At 37.9% G+C, this 16635-nt stretch overlaps 1 protein-coding gene across 1 annotated transcript in view; it reads right to left on the bottom strand.

Annotated features, from left to right (window-relative positions):
- Nucleotides 1-297: 297 nt before the first annotated feature.
- Nucleotides 298-16635, bottom strand: part of LOC104274418 (adenylate cyclase type 1-like) — a gene marked incomplete at its 3' end in the record, with an annotated part of 28737 nt that continues 12399 nt past the window's right edge. The window contains exons 4-5 of the mRNA XM_009870038.1: nt 4039-4194; nt 298-492 (exon numbers count right to left, since the gene is read on the bottom strand). Coding sequence (XP_009868340.1) covers nt 298-492; nt 4039-4194 — 351 coding nt within the window. The remainder of the gene's footprint in view (nt 493-4038; nt 4195-16635) is intronic.

The following is a 16635-nucleotide window of genomic DNA, read 5'->3' as shown; positions in this document are numbered from 1 at the left end:
AAACAGGTGACACATGTCAGGCAGTTTGGAGAAGCAAAAGGAAGGCCAAAACACAGGATATGTAACTTTACTGAGGAGGTTCTTTATGAGTAGAAAGATACTGATCTTTCTTTTTATCCTCTCCAAGTGCTTCCACAGAAAGTAGAGATAATGCCTCCCTCTTAACTGAGACACAGTTCAGAAGATTATTTTACAGAGAGTAAGCAGAATTTAAATACTGTCTAAAACCAAAGAAAAAACAATGCTAGTTGGCTCATGGTTGGTGAAATGTGTAAAAATAATTTAAAAACTCCTTACTTTATTTTCACGCTCAATTTGCTTGTACTTCAGAGTAATGAAGTTCAAGTCAGCCATCTCTGACTCAGTTTGTCGGGCTTCTATCAAACGGCTGATGTATCTATTTACTCGAGTTCCTGGAGTATTGTATACAACATTGGTAGAAAAAGAGGAACGATTCCTGAGTTTTTCAGAGGCTGTCCTTAAAGCTCTCCTCTGTAGCACAAATGAAGAAAGAAGCACAGATTTTATTAACATTGAAATCTTTCATTGGTGTTCATATTATCTCAAGCTCACAGCCAGGATGAGGAATTCATTACAGCAGAGCAACTGCAAAAAGCAGAGATCCTTACCTCTGTGTAATTGCCATATTTTCGAAAGCCCTTAGCTGAAATTCTGATCTCATTAAAATCAATAAGGAAACCCCCACTGCATTCCAGGATTTCCATCCTTATTCACAGAAATTCTCTTCGCATACTGCCCTAGCACTTCTGTGTCAATGAGGCAATAATCAGTTTGATCCCAGTCAGTGTTACTTTATCCAGAAAAACAATTAAACTTTTTTTCTTGATGGAAGACATGGAGCTCTGGACATTCTGGAGTCAAGATAGCCAGACTCTTCATGATACAAGAAAAGTCCTACCATCCAAGACTGTCTAGGTAACAACATTCATGACCATATTCAATTTCAGAGAGTCTGGAATCTCAAATATTTCTGTCTTTAACTCACTCAAGTGGCTCTCTTATTCAGACCTCTTGGGTATGCCTTAAGCACACTCATAGATCCTGATGGAGCAGTCCAATAAAACATCAGAACTAAGCTGTGCCTAACTGGGCCTCCATGGCTGAGGCAGCACAACTAACAAGATGACCACTCAGTTCTTTTCAATGCAAAGTATTTATAACAGAGTGTATCTGAAAAGGATTTTAGACAGTCTGTCTCATCTTTCACAGAGAGCACACAGAAGATAATGAGCAGTATCTCAGCCACATGGTGGTAACCTTCAGTTGAGGGTACTGTACTCTAAACCATTATGACTAGATCTGCACTAGTATGACTGCCCATGTCTGGGCACACTGAAAGGATGAGGATCTTCACAGAATACTCTTGTGGCTGTAGCATTTTTTAAACACAGAGTGAGAAGGATGTAGGCCAATCTTGTAAAAGAAAAAACAACCAGGCAGTGGTTAGCACACTGAGCAGGAAGAGAGAGACATCAATGGAATGTCCTTTTCAACTCAAGAGGGGTCAAGCCTTTCTTCCCAGAAGAGTTTTGAAAACCAAGCTCAGGCAAGTTATACTATTTTTACACAGTTAAAAGAGTACTTTTTTAATCTGCAGAATTCAGGAAGACAATTCTAAACACTATGAAATGACAACTCTGCTCAGAGGTAAGGACAAGTTTGACTCAGGATATAATGAGTAGAGTCTGTCAGCAAGCTGTTAAAAAAGCACACAACATTTCTCTCTTCAGGGCAGCCAGTACTTAATAGCCTACTCTTTAAAGGCTCTGCTACAAAGTATCCTTTTAAACCAGATGGTAGAAAGAAGTGGTGATCGCTATTCAAGCAGTTCTTCACGAATGGCAGTTTTCTGTCTTATTCCACAAGAAGTAGTTCTCATGAGATCCTCATCAGTGAAAAAACAGTGGACTAGAGCATTAGCTTCTATAGCTTACATTATATATATATTATACTTGAATACTAATAAACAGCAGGAAGGGTTAGCTGCTGACCAATACCTTTAGTCTTCTGATCCTAAAAAGGAACGGACCTTAGCAAAGATGAAATAATTTTCCAAGTCCTGTTTTTACTGCCTTTATATGTAGAGAGCAGGTTAAATCAGCATTAAACAATTATGAGGCTATTTGAAACATTTTTCTTCAAACTATCAGATCCCATTACTTATTAAGTTGTCTGTGATGCAAGAACTAATTATTTCAACATGAAAAATAATCTTGTGGACACATAAGGATTAGAGCTTTCAAATCCAGTCTTCTGGGTTCTCTTAGCCAAAACAGAAATCTCAAACTGCAAGTGAAACAACTGTTATTAATATTTCCAACCATTTTTTAAAGTTATCCTCTTGCAAAAGACATTTGTCCCACAATTTTTCATGGAAACTGAGTGCTTTCGAGAATATTGTCAGCAACATACATTTTTGCTCTTCATAAGGATAAACAACAATTAGCATATATATTGCTTGAGTTGCAGCAGAAAGTGCATCTCTGAGGATTTTGCATAATCCATATTTAAACCTATGGCATAAAAATAGGGATGAGCAAAACAGCATTTAAGAAAAATAAATGCTTCTTTCTTTTAAAATATGGAATGAGGGTAGACGATGGGAGCTATTCTGACATTTTGAAATAGGGTGGAAGGTGCTGTCCTTTATCAAAATAGCTGTTGCTCACACATAATTATTTTCACTAGGTCTCTTACACTGAGTTTTATATGTGATCAAGAACCAGTACTTATATTTCTCAGAAATAAGATAAATAAATAAATGCTACAGCAATGTCTTGGCTTCAAAGCCTTTATAGCCATAGTTTGTTTTACATGATTTGAGGACTGATACCTCTGAAGAAATCCTGCACTGCAACACACCATATTTATATTAAAATTTTATATCATGCTCACTGGTAAACATTACATATTAGGTATGAAAGCTCAGAATAACTTCACTGCAAGTTTTCTGACATGAGAAAATTTTCATCATATCCCTAGCAAACCCATATCGGGATTTTCTGTATATACTACCATATTTATACATACATATACACAAGACATATTGTAAAGTATTGCATGTGCTTCAGAGAATGTGTGGGTTACTTTTTTAAAATACTCAAAGAACAGCACTAATTCACAATTTAAAGGCTTTGTCCATGAGCAATTTCAAAATAAAAATCTGGAGTTTCTGCAAGTCTTCACTGAAACCGTTTTAAAGGAACTAATGTACTTTTCCTCTCTCTTCCTGCAGAACAAAAACAAGCATATGTACAATCCAAATTATAAAAGTTAGAATGCTTTCTGAAAGTAGGATTTAGACAGACTCTTCAATAAATGTACACTATTTAAAAAAAAAAAAAAAAAGTGGAACAATCAGTCAGGAGGAATTACTGCTTCCAATACACGCAGCCCTGCTTTAGTGCACTGGTTGGAGTGACCTATGTAATATTGCCACCTGCTGGCGAAGAAAATGGAAGGAGTAACTCTTCAAAAAATTCTGGGTAGATACACACACACAGAGGAAAGGAAGAAAAACAGGTTACTAGTATGTAAAGTATTTTTGAGTTGTGGCGTCACAAGCCATTCAAGAAAGTGCTATTCGTATTTGTATTAGAAACGTTTGTATTTAGGATTTGTATTAGGGATAATCAGTTGCCTTTCATTTTTTAGAGAGCCATCTAGAGGTACAAAATGATTTTGTTATTTTGCATTTGCTGCCATCTACTTCAGACTGTGATAGACTCAGCTGTGTGAAAGAACAGCTCTTGGTAATTGCAGAAAAAAACTCAGAAACTAATTCCTGTAAAGGAAGCCTTAATAGAAGCCATATAGGCCACCTGTGCTGGCTTGTTCAAGAGGAGCTCCAAATTTGAGGCCTGTTACAATTAAGTTTTGTCTTTACTGGGAGAAGGCTGTGGGCATTAGACAGCTCTAGCTCCAGCAGGAGCACCAGCAGCTCCTCTGTCAGTTGGTGAGGTCACCCCATATGTTTTCAGCCATGGAACCAATCTTCAAAGAGCCCCCATGTGTTACCTTATCATCATCCTCACATGTCATGACATTGGAGAAAGGGATCTCTGCTTTGAACATCTTACGACAGTGCATGAGCTGAACAAGCAGGTAGCAGACTGTCTTGAACTTCATCCTTTTGGCAGGCTTAATGTCCGAGAGAATCAGTCCAGGAAATATCTGTTGGTCAGAAAAATAATATTTATAGCTGCATTATTACATTCCCATGCAGACATATATACCTGCAGACATTTACAGCAGTTAGTGATCAGAACAAAGCAATATTCTAATGAAGGAATGAATTGTGATAAACTTCGTATATGTGCAGATGAAGATTACTTCATATTCTTTTAACCTGAGATGTGAAGGATCTGTTGAACAGACTTTAAACACATATTTAACATTTTTGAAATTCTTTTCTACATAGAAATGTAGACTATAAAAAAAGCATAGAATGAAAAACACATGAAAGAGGCAATACTTGTAATTCCTTAACCTTAAAATCCAGGAAAAAATAATGAGGAAATTAGCATTTTTATTAATTGATATTAAAAATATAATTCCAATCTTTTTCTTATTTCCTCATTTTCAGCCACTTGTAAGCCTATTACAATCAAAAAAGGATAGCTTTTGCTTGAAAGATATGCTTATATGCATGCCCTAAAAGGACGCTGTGAAGCACTGGTACAGTAATCTTCAAAGCAAGATGTGTTATACCAGAGAAATATTCTCAAAGGGTTGGGTATAATCTTCTCCTTCTACCATGAAGCTCTCAGTTCAGCATGGATAAATATTTTGTTGGTTGGCTCTTAAGCATGTATTTAGTTCTTGCTGACTTTAGTAAACCCCTATCACACGTTTGGATGCTTCCATAGATCAGAATAAGAGTGATTCTTTCTGCTCTCAGTACTTATACCAATCTTACTCATGCTTCTTGCATGTGGAATGTGTAAAGCAGTGCTCATGGGAAATGTAGAAGGACCCCATGCCACCACAGTACGAGAATTTAAGCTTGCAAAATTAATCTTTTCTGGAGCAACAAAATAAAGAAGCACAGAGGATTTGGTCTCTAGTGTTCCTTGCTACAAAAGTCAGAGCAAATCACACTTCAAAAACTTTATTCAAATGCTCTAAACTCACAGACACACTGGGGATTTGCTGTCCAATCTTCACAAACGATTTACTAGAGCAGTTTACGTTATTACTTCAATGATCAAGGAATGAAAAAAGGAAGTAAACTGGAAGCATTCATTTAACGCCTGTTTTCATGGAAGGACAGGGCAAATGTCACAGCTTATATTCTGATTGGCATCTCAGGTACTGGTTTGCTATGCTGATTAATGCACATAACCATGGAATTGAATTTTCCAGAGAATCAAGGGTATATTTCATTGATCTACAAATACTCTATTTCTTCAGTTACAGTGTGGCTATGAAACACTTGTGTATAAATAGTTGCACATTTTTTATTAGCAGATGGCTATGTTATAAACATGTGATGTGTTTCAAATGTGGAAGGGTGTCTAGGTATGCATATATGCTTTATTGTGCACTGAAAGGCTGCCTGAAGCCAGCTAGCATCACCAGCACTGTACTGCACAGTCATCAGCCGGAATGTAGTGTATCTAGCGTATCTACTGTGCAATCCCTTGTATAAAAAGTCTCCATGAAGAGATTCCCAATATGAACTCTTTTTTTTGAGGGCTTTCTTGTAGGAGACTTACTGCTGTACTGCAATAACTGCATATAAGATATTATACAAGGACATTCACATACTAATGATCCTTTAGCTATTCCCAAGGACGCCAAATAGTTGTTGGGTTTGATCAGCAGATATGATCAGCTTTTGACCTACTATACCCAACAGCTAAAATGTACTTTTTGGATAGGTACTCCACTTACGAATTTTCCTGATGTAGCCATAGTTCCTCTAGCAGTACTATGTATTTTACTTAGTTTCCTTTTGATATAACAAAAATCAGCAGTTCCTCTAGACTCCTTGTAGCTTTGTATTTTGCTTCATTTTCTTTAAGATACAGAGAGAAAAAGGGAATATATCAAAGCTTACAGGTGGATCATATCTCAAGAGGTCATTAGCTCTTTCTTTGCTCAAACCATTCACTGTGGACATTGCATTAACTAGGTCAACAATTTGGTTTTACATCTCCATTGGACTGTCTGGAAAAGAAGTGCTTAAATAAGTGCAGAGCTACAGAAGCTGCCTGGCAACCTTCATTATGGAAATGCCACAGTAAAGGTGCAAGGGTGGCAAAGAGTAGGCAGAACATCTTACTAGAAAAGATTCAAGAAGGCATGACTGAGAAAGGTAAATACATGGCCATGACTATATCCTCCTACAAGGATTTGAAGTGTGTGAGAAGAGATACAAACTTTTGATACAAACTTCTTACAACAGATGCATTTCTGAGAGCAACCTCCAACTTGAAATATTGGAATGGACACCGTTTGGCTCAGGCAGTGTGGCCCTGCCACCAACATGACTTTTCCTCAAACTTACATCTTCATGCAGTTTCATGACTGTATCTTCAAAGCAGTAGGTAGAACATTTTTAACTCATACCATCAACTGCTCTTTTAGTTTATAAATCTTGTTGGCAGATAATACATCAATAGTATACACCTCTTGAGTCAAATAAAAGTTTTTCATCTCAGGTCACTGCAAAAAAATGGAGTAGTGTGACTACTTCTAGGCTCCCCAGTACAAGAAAAAAACAGTGACAAACTGGAGTGAATTCAGAAAAAGTCATCAAAACAACTAGGGTTCTAAAGCATAAAACATATGAAAAGAACCAGAGGAAATTCAGTTTATTTAGCTGAAAAAAGAGAAGGCTAGGGAGAGATTGCTGCCTTCAGCCACATAGGTAGTAGTTTGAGAGAAGACAGAGCCAGACTCATGCCAAATATGCTTAGATAAAGCAAAGGAGGCAATGAACTTAGGCTGGACCAAGGGAAATTCCTATCTGATATAAAGAACAAAAGTTTTAACTGTGAGGATGATCACACACTGGAGCAAGCTACTGAATCTTCAGCCAGGGAAACACTCAGAGAATTTGCCCTGAGCAACCTGAAATTTCAAAAGTGGATCCACACGCAAAGCTGGCCCTGCTTTGAGCAGGGACGTCAGCCACACAACTTTCAAAGGCCCCTTCCAAATTCAGATACTGAATGAAAATACATGGAAATGTGTGGAACACATCAAGCTACTGTTCTTCGTGGCTGGGCAAGAACCTAAATGCTCAAAGGAGATTGCAACACAGACAAGTCAGGCACACTGGCAGTTCTCATATCATATACAGTTTAATACATATAGCTTTTTTAAAAAAAAAAAAAAATCTACCTCTTGTAGGACAATAGATTCTGCACTGGGACTGAGGATTTTCCATTCTACTATTTTGTATACACAACATCAAAATTTTTAGTATTACTTTTACAGTAGAAAAATGCTTTAGGCACAGTGAACTTCTGAGTGGAATATTTAAGGAATCTCAGTTTCTGCTGTGAGTCTTGATAAAAGCAAGAAATGCAGTACAGTCTATTAAAACAGACCTAAAAAAACCCCCCAAATCAAACACAAAACCAAGCCACAATATCCTTCACTCTGCCTTTTCTCTGAATTTGCTCCAGGCCCAGCATTACAGGAAAGGTGGACTGCAGCATTCTCATTCTAGTTCATTTTGTCAACACATTTTACTGTTGCATTTCTTTTTGACCCTTAGTATCATCTCTCATTCTGTTCACTGTTCATTTGTTTCATAATTTTAGGAAAGGTTGGTTGTTTGCTGCAACACAGCTGGCAAATAAGGTTAAGAGTTGGGATTTTCTAACAGAATGCTCTGAAAACAGCCAGACTATCAATAGCTTTGTGAGTGTCTTTAAGTATGCAGAAAACAAAGAAGCACTGATTAAAATTCTGGGAAAACATCCCAGTGTTTGAATCTTATGTAATACTCTGGTAAGGGATTCACTGGTGCTTATCTGGGATTCTCAGAAACAGCAGCAGACTTGTTCCCCTGACTATATTCAACTGCAGTGCTTAAAAAGGCATGGGAAAGGAGATACTGCTGACATTCAAAACACATTTACAGAAAACATAAATGCTGTAGCACTATATCTGTCTGTGCTTTCTATCTTCAGGCAGGACCATGCCTCTTGGTAGTAGTGTTTGTTAATACCTGCAAGCCATTTTTTCCTGAGATAGGTGAACAAATCTTTCCTGTGATGTTGTGTGGTTTTTTTTCTTACAGTTAAAATCATCAGGCATTTGCTTTTCCATCATTTTCTACTGCTCTATGATACATTTCACTTATGACACCTCAGCTGTCCATCAGGTAAGTATATTAGTAATTTTTAATGGTAAATAATACAGCTTCTATAAGACAAAATCTTAACATTCAGAATAGTGTGGCCACTTTCTCAACACAGTTGTAGAGAAAGCTTTTAGTGGCTATGAAGAAAAAAACAATCTGTAGGAGATTAGTAACAGAAAATCAGAGTAACAGAGAGATTAGTAACAGAAAAACACCAGTTCCCTGTTTTTCTCCCTCCTACAGGTTCCACATTTCTGGAGGAAGAAAAAAAAGAGAGGATAACAATGTCAGAACACATAACTAATTCCACCATCACTGACAGCCCAAGCTGCAGGCTGTCAAACTGATGATGATGCACTAGCAGCTTCCCAGCAACTGCAGAAACAATCCTGAAGGTGAAGAGCAACACATTCTGCAACCCAAGCATCATTCCCCTGTGTTTGCTGGGTGGCAATGCAAGCAGTTTACTTCCAGTGCTGGGGTGTGCATATTCCAACAACTTGTGCAATGCAAAATCCCAGGCACAGATCAGCCTCTGTCCAGATACAAGCTAGAGCTTCCATCAAAAGGCAGCATGTCTATCTGTTAGATCTGCTAAGGTTTATCTGAGGTGTTAAAACCTGAAATGCCCAAGTTATGCATTCAGATCTCTAGTTAAGTTCCTCAGTAGGAGCTGTCAGCCCTTGAGAGCAAAGACCACCCTGGACCCTCCTAGTCATGGCAGCAGCAGCTGCAAGCAGTTGTCAATCTGAAAGCAGAAATTATCAGTGTGTGCCCAGCTATAGGCTCAGATGCTAAACTCAGGGCACTTCAGATTGAAAGAACTTTGTCAAACACATTTCTGCTTGCTTGTGCACTAGCAAAGGAAAGAGTTAGTCTGAGTAGTTGGAAAAGGCTTCACATGCCCTGCACGAACTGTAAAGCTCTCTTCCTCTGTTACAACTTACAGGAGTCAGAGCTCTAGCACTCCATAAGGACTGGTAAGCATATGGTAACTTAAGTAGAAATATCCTCAGAATGAATTAGTGCAGAAAGCTGACAACTTATAAAGACCATGTAAACTTTCTTAAGACAAAGTAGACTGGATATTTTTAGAAGAGTCAGATGTAAAAAAATGCTAGTGAGCTGCTAGTTATATGGGTGGATTTATTGGGCCACAAGTGCCAACTTTTACACCTTTGGGGAAAAAAAAGATAATCTGAGAATAGTGTGGCATGTTCATGTAGACATAACTAAAGTGATTAAATCAAATTAACTTTAGAGAGAAAAAAAATTCCTACAAATATAGATGGAACTTCAATTTGAATGGAAATAATAAATTTAAAAGAATTAACTGCAGTAATTTTGGACCTATTTTTTCAATCACTTTATATTTTTCCTCCTGTAGTCTTCTTTTGTTACTCACATGATGATACTACAATGATATCTTTGAATCAGTTCAGACAAAATCCAACAAACAGCTGTCAAAAATTCTAGTAATACATGGATTATGTACATCAAATTGTTTCACTTTAAAAAGTTAGATGAAGGTATTATTAAGACATGACAGAAGTAATTTCCAGAGTCCACCTGAGCAGTTACATTTGTAAAATGTACTAGTTGCTAACAATGATTCACAGGTAAAAGTGATTAACCAATAAAGTCAAAAAGCAAGCACAATATAGTTACTATGAATTTCATCTATACAAAGTAAAAAAGTATCACAATTCTATGTTGCTTTTTCTGTGCTATGTTGCATAAAGTTCACATCATGCTGGGGAACAAAAATTAAATCAGCCACAGGAAAGACATAGGCTGACAAAACCTATTGGTTGCTGGCGGAAAGACATGGAGCCTAGTAATTTATTTTAACATAGAAGACAGATCACCTGCTTCATGCTGGTTAACAGTAAAGGAGGATGTTATACTCCAAGCAAAAAAATTACTGTCTTTTCAAACAGGAGAGCAACAGAAAATTTGCTTATTTTATTGTTACTCCTCAGTGACAGGACTGCAGTGTAGGAAATTTAAAATCACATGTGTTTATGCTAGATGAAAGAAAAACATCTGAACACATGAAAGTGATGTGACAGCCATTGCCACTTTTCTTGCAGCTGTTGTCATGCAAGTTAGAACAAATCTCATGTTGCTGAATTTCTGCCTGTCTGATCATGAGTCAAAGAAATTAACTGATCAAACTTTTGAGCCATTAAATCTGTTTGCTGTTCACAATGGATTACGCCACAGGTGTGTATGTAGATAATTGCTCCAGATATTTCTGACATTTACCTGAGTTTTTACATTTTACCTAGTATTTTCTGAAGGATGCTCCTGAGCTGTGTTTGCTCATTGAGAATACTCTTGAACCTTCAGGATTTCAACTGAGTTTTCCTCAAGTCATAAGACTAACAAAACGGCTCTCTTTTTGCTCAACTATTTCTTTAGTTTCTCTTCACATAGACTGCTGGTATTTTGGTTTGTCTGTAATTATTTTTTAGACAAAAATAAAACTGAAATTTTAGCTGCCTGAATTGGAATATTTAGGGCATGATTCAACACAGCAAACCAGTCAGGAGATCAGGCACCATACCTCTAACCATTATCCGCTTCCTTCCAACTGCAGGTTGGTCATAGCATTACTTCCAATAATAGAGCAGGGCTGTCCAAGCTATACAAAGGATTTTCAGAGACTGTCTGGCATGGCTTTCTATGTATATGGAAAGGTAGGAAAGAGAAAGGCCAGCCTTTTCAGAGAAACAACTAGTTTCCAAGGAGCAAAGAGATGTGGCACTCAGTTTCATGGACTTTGCATGAATGTCCATTACTGTTGTGTTATTCAAATAGTAGCTACAGATACCGCGAGATTTATATCGCCACTGAACAAAGATAACTAATATCTCTGGATATCCAGTGAGTTGGTGAATAACTCACTGGCACATCAGTGGAAATTTAGTATATGGTCATTAGCAACGTATTGGAAGCTATTGATTATATTTGAGGTATACTCTAAGACCCATAAGACATATATTTTTACAGTTGTATCTATACTGATTCCCTATGATTTTTATGACCCCTTTTCCAGGACACAGCTCTATTGTTTCCTGTTAATGGCCTATAGCATTATTTGTCTTTGTCTTAGCTCTGGAGCCAGGGAAGTTACTCAATGAAGCAGGTTCCCTGAAGCTGACAACGAGTAGCAGTGAGGGTAGGTCCACTTCTGTAAATGCAAAACCTAGCACATTCTGAGAAATCTTTTCCCTCATAAAAATTTCATCTTTTCTGACCACTGCTTGGCTATCTGTACAAGCACCTTAGGAATTTTGCTTAATCGTCTGTACTGAGCTGCTTTCTAAGCTGGTGAAATTAATGAGCCTTTTCAAAACTAGAGGAATGTCATCAGAAAGTGAATTGCTGCAAAAAGTACAAAGAAGTAAGCCCAAGTAAGAAACCACCGAGGCTGTGGCCAAACCTTAAGAGGTGTTAAACTGCAGGAGAATCATACTTTCGAGAGCAAGCACAGAAGCACAGTAGACAATCCAACTAAGCTCACTACCTCTGCTGTGCTGCTGGGAGCCAGCTATGCTAGTTGTAAAACTGAGACAAACGTATTCGAATTAACATCAGTGCTGACAATGAAAGTACAAAGGATTCTGATGAAAGCACAAAGGATTCTGATGAAAGCCAGATCCACCCTATTAAAAATTAAATTGAATTAAATTAAATTTTAAGCATATAGTTTGAAAGTCATAACAGCATTAGCCAGGTAGATTACTGAAGAATAATTAATGGAAAAAGTTATTTAGCTAAGTTGAAGCAGAGGTACAAAGTTCTTGTAAGGGGCTCTGATATTAACAGATCTGGCCTAGATTTTTTTTTCCCCAAAGTAATATCAACATACAGTAATATTTACGATACTTCAGAAAGCCAGGGTATTTTGAAACTAAGAGAATGTCCATGTTTCTAAAGCAGAGAGTATGGATCTTATGAATATTTAATATATTAGAAAGTTTTTCTAATCAGATCAGATCCGGTTTAAAAGTCCAAGACAGTTGTGTATGTGGTCAGACTTCTGGTTAGTTGCATTAAACAAACTTTTCAAATTTTGTGCAGTCAGTGCAGTATTTGGTCACATCACCTGAAGTTTTAGTATCAATATAAAAAATCATGAAGAAGTAATTAAACTTACAAGAAATGTGCTGGCATTTTTAGAACTAGAAACTTTGTCAGGGCATTATTCTGCATTATATTTTAAAAGCATATTTGCATAAGTTTTTAACTATGATGGCCACCAAAAAATTTAATTTACTTCTGAAAAATTCTGTACATCTTTGGAAATCAGATTAATTATTTAAGTCCATTTAGAAGCTGAATGTTATCCAGTCTGACATTGCTTAATAACAATAACAACAGTAATAATAATAATAATAGCAGTAACAATATACTCTTTAGCAAAATAAAAACTGTAACAAAATATAAAGAAAAATGTTGCCTTAATGGCCACTTGGAAGTTCTCTCATACGTATTAGCTTATATCCCAAACTAGCAATCAGATCAGATCACAAAAATGTGGTTGTTAGCTGATTCAATAAAATATTTTTAAAAATGGGTATACTTTATACTTTGTTCATATTTAAAATGTAACTGGTACATGAATGAGTCATCATATACTGTTATTCCCATTCTTGGCCTGGGCAGTATTTGTGGTGAAAGATCTTCCTGTCAGACCAAATATGGAAGCATGTGGGTTATGTGTCTTCTAAATAAATAAATAAAATATTTAAAAAACTTAAGTGGGCCTATTTACCTTTCAAATTGAACAGATTCTCAGCCATCTGTTGCTCCTAACATTGATTTTCATTCCTCTTGGCATCATACCTGCTAAAGTCAGTTCATATTAATGTCAGAGATGATCCATAAAGAATTAAAAATGTGTCTGCACTTCAGCTACTGAGGCTGTGGAGGAAGGAATACCATATTAAACCAGCAGACACCTGCATTCGCCTAAAGAAACTCCATCCTGTCTGTGCTTCACAGGTAGCCTTCTGTTGCTACGTCTCTGAAGAGTTAATGACTGAATTAGGGTGGAAGGGGACAGCAGGTGTTTATTTTGAAGGTAAATATACTATTATGTAGCTCGTGGTCCAATGATTAGTATGCAAGTATACGAAGACTGGGGACGGCTGTGATGCACAGTGACAAACAGCAAAGTGACATGCTGATTGATCTGTGAGCCCAGCGGTGAAGTCAGTCAATACCAGTAAAATTCATGAAGTGTTTCCTTCTGCCAGTTTCGCTGACATGCCATTGATGCACGTTGACAAGCTAATGTTGTTAGCCAAGCTGTACCGCAGCATCCGCCGCTTCCACAAACCCATCAGTGACCCCCAGGGGTAAGATGGCATTTGGTTTATGTAGGTGAAGACAAACCGATCAGCCCTTTCTCAGCAGCCACCAGTAGTTTCTCAGCAATCTTACAAATACAAAAGAAATGTGTGCTCACACAGTAGTAGGCTGTCATCCTTGCACATTAAACATGCATTGACCTGGTTTACTTTAGTATGTGAATGTCAAGCTTTAGTATGTGAATGTGGCTTAAGCCACAGACTTGACAACTGTGTTGTCACAGTTTCTAAATGCAATAGTCATATTTATCCCTTTTTCTCTCTGCTTGCCTCTGTGCACCAACGTATCAACAGTTTCCTGAGATTCATCTGTATCTCTTCTCAATATGAAATTAAACCTGATACATAATAACATAGAAAATGAAATTATACATACTGCTGTACGATTGAAAATAGCAGAAACCTAAACAACCAAAACCCCCCACACAAATCTAGCAGCAATAAGCAACACACATACCTTAATTAAAACTTCCCTTAGATTTTCTTCTTTATTGGGATTGATTAATTTAGGAACCTATTCTGGTTTCAAGAAAATGACCAGTTAAAACTCTCATTGACTGCCAAACCAAAATCTAGCCCACTTTTTTCTTTCCTGCTGTAAACATGTTATGGCAGGTAACTTCTAAGATAAGCCTCATTTGATATGGAAAAGGTTGGAACAAACTGAATGTGTTTAAATGATGATTATGGAATTTTGAGACTCCTACTGAGGTCACAAAACATTTTGTAGTAGAACTAAAGGCTGCCCTAAACTCAGTGACTGGCTGAGGAAGAAAGGTGCAATCACAAGCGATCCCGTTGAAAAAACACTGTTACCACCTTCACTACATGCTGAGACTTAACATATTACCATCACACTGCTGGGCCTCTGCTCCCCTTGTTCTGAAAATCTGCTTAGAATGAAAAGTCTCATCCATCTCTACCAGGGGCAGCTAAATCCTGAGCAGCACGTAAGAAATTAAATTCCTGCTCAAATTAGCCAAAATCTTCTCTTACCTTATTCTTTCCACACTTTCCAATTTCTGTTCTCCACCAAAAAAAAGAAAGAGCAGAAATCATTATTGTCCCTCAACAGGACTGCTGACTTACTCTCTTTCCCCAGCACATTTCCAGTGGTCTGACAGAAGGAAGAAGCTGAAGAGAGAGGGGAGCTTAATAAAATTTGGAGGGAAGGACAGTTAACATAGATATAACCAAAATCATTGTGTGAGTCTGAGGTGAAAAAGCAAGCAAGGAGGACACTGAATTTGTCAGGAACAGTTCAGTGTGGCAGGAGAAAAAAACCCCAAACGTGTTTTGTACAGAAAATATATTACTTGTTGCAATAATCTTAGAAAAATTATTCAGCTTCAGCAAAAATACCTGATCTGTGGAACAGCGGTATGTACATTTTAAAGCAGAATCTTCTTCCTCTAACCTGGATAAAAGGGCTTGTGTTGTGCAGCTTGGCAACATGGCAGTTTTTTTCAGATTTTCTGGGGATGTTGGTTCAATCACTGCTGAATTCAGTTCACTAACTTTTATGCTGTGGGTATGACATTTGTGTGAGTACCACTTTTTCTGTGTCTACTCATTGGGAAATCCTCCAAGCCCAGTAAAGGACTCACCAGCATCAAAAGTTGATTACAGAAAGGGTTACCATAGTGTGGGATTAAGGCACCTTTGCCTAAACTTTAGTTCTAACTGCAAGGTAACCATCTTGGCTAAAACATTGCCAGAGCGCTTAGGCCTCAAAAAACTAACCATTCTCATGGCATTTGATACGGGATAACTATATGAAATTACTTAATTGCCTACATAGCATTGTTCACACATTGGAACATCAAGAAAGTTTCCAGGACAACGTGCGGCTGGGGCATAAGGAGCTCTCCCCACAAAGATTTCCAAAACAAGCTTAAGGGTCAGTAGCATTAAGGCAGCTTAATGATTCTGACCTGAAGAGAAAATCCCACAGAGCATGGATTGTTGTGGAGATATCGTGATCAAGCTCTGTGAACACAAACAAACCTGGAGACGTCAAGGGGTCAGCTGATTCCACAGTTACTATCCTGGTCCAAGAGTCTGTCATCTTTTCATAGATGCTCTCCTTTGGGTGAACTATGCTCATTATAATCTCATTATAATACCAAAACACACCTCCATCCCAAAAGCTACCCGCCTCCAAGGTGCGACCATCCCTCACTGAGCTTGTGTATTGAATTTTTCTAGTCTGTACCTTTAAACGCGAAGCAAGCAGAATTTACACCAATTACAATAAAGATATGCATGACTAGAGTCACTCAAGATCCACCTGAAAGGTAACAAATAATATAAAATGGCCCAAGAGAGGGGGAACGTCAGGGAAGATGCCACTATCATCAGGGGAGATACCGCCACAGACCACCTGGGATCAGTCAATGGGCTGAGCCTCTCTTCACCTCCACAGGGACACCTTTGGGTAAGGTCCGAGCACTTGATTTCACCAAGAGCTGCCCTGGGACGCTTAAGAAATCTTTATAGAGCTGTTTATAATCTATTACTGCTGCTTATAATCTATTATCTGTAAGTCTTGCACATGCTTTGCAGATGGTCACTATCAGCAGCAATCAAAATGAATTTGTGTATTTGTTGCTTTAATAAATCGTATTTGATTCTGACCTGGCCATGTGAGTCCCTGTTGACCCTTTATCCATGGTGTCTGGCCATGTGAGTATTTGATTCCAATCTGATCATATGAGTCCCTGTTGACACTGATCCACGGAGTTTGGCCATGTGAGTATATTGCCACCCCTGTGAAGGATGGCCTCATAAATCCAGGGGCACTGCCAGATCGAAGGTGTATGGACGCATCCCATTAGTAATGTAGAATTGTGCATCACTCAGAACCTAAGCCCAGCCGCTCCCAGCCCCTCTGGTATCTGAGGACAAGCTGGA

This window comes from Apaloderma vittatum, unplaced genomic scaffold, assembly GCF_000703405.1.
Source record: "Apaloderma vittatum isolate BGI_N311 unplaced genomic scaffold, ASM70340v1 scaffold16205, whole genome shotgun sequence".
NCBI classification, from domain to species: Eukaryota; Metazoa; Chordata; class Aves; order Trogoniformes; family Trogonidae; genus Apaloderma; species Apaloderma vittatum.
Note: the sequence above shows the minus strand (reverse complement) of the source record. Positions and strands in the feature narration are given on the sequence as shown.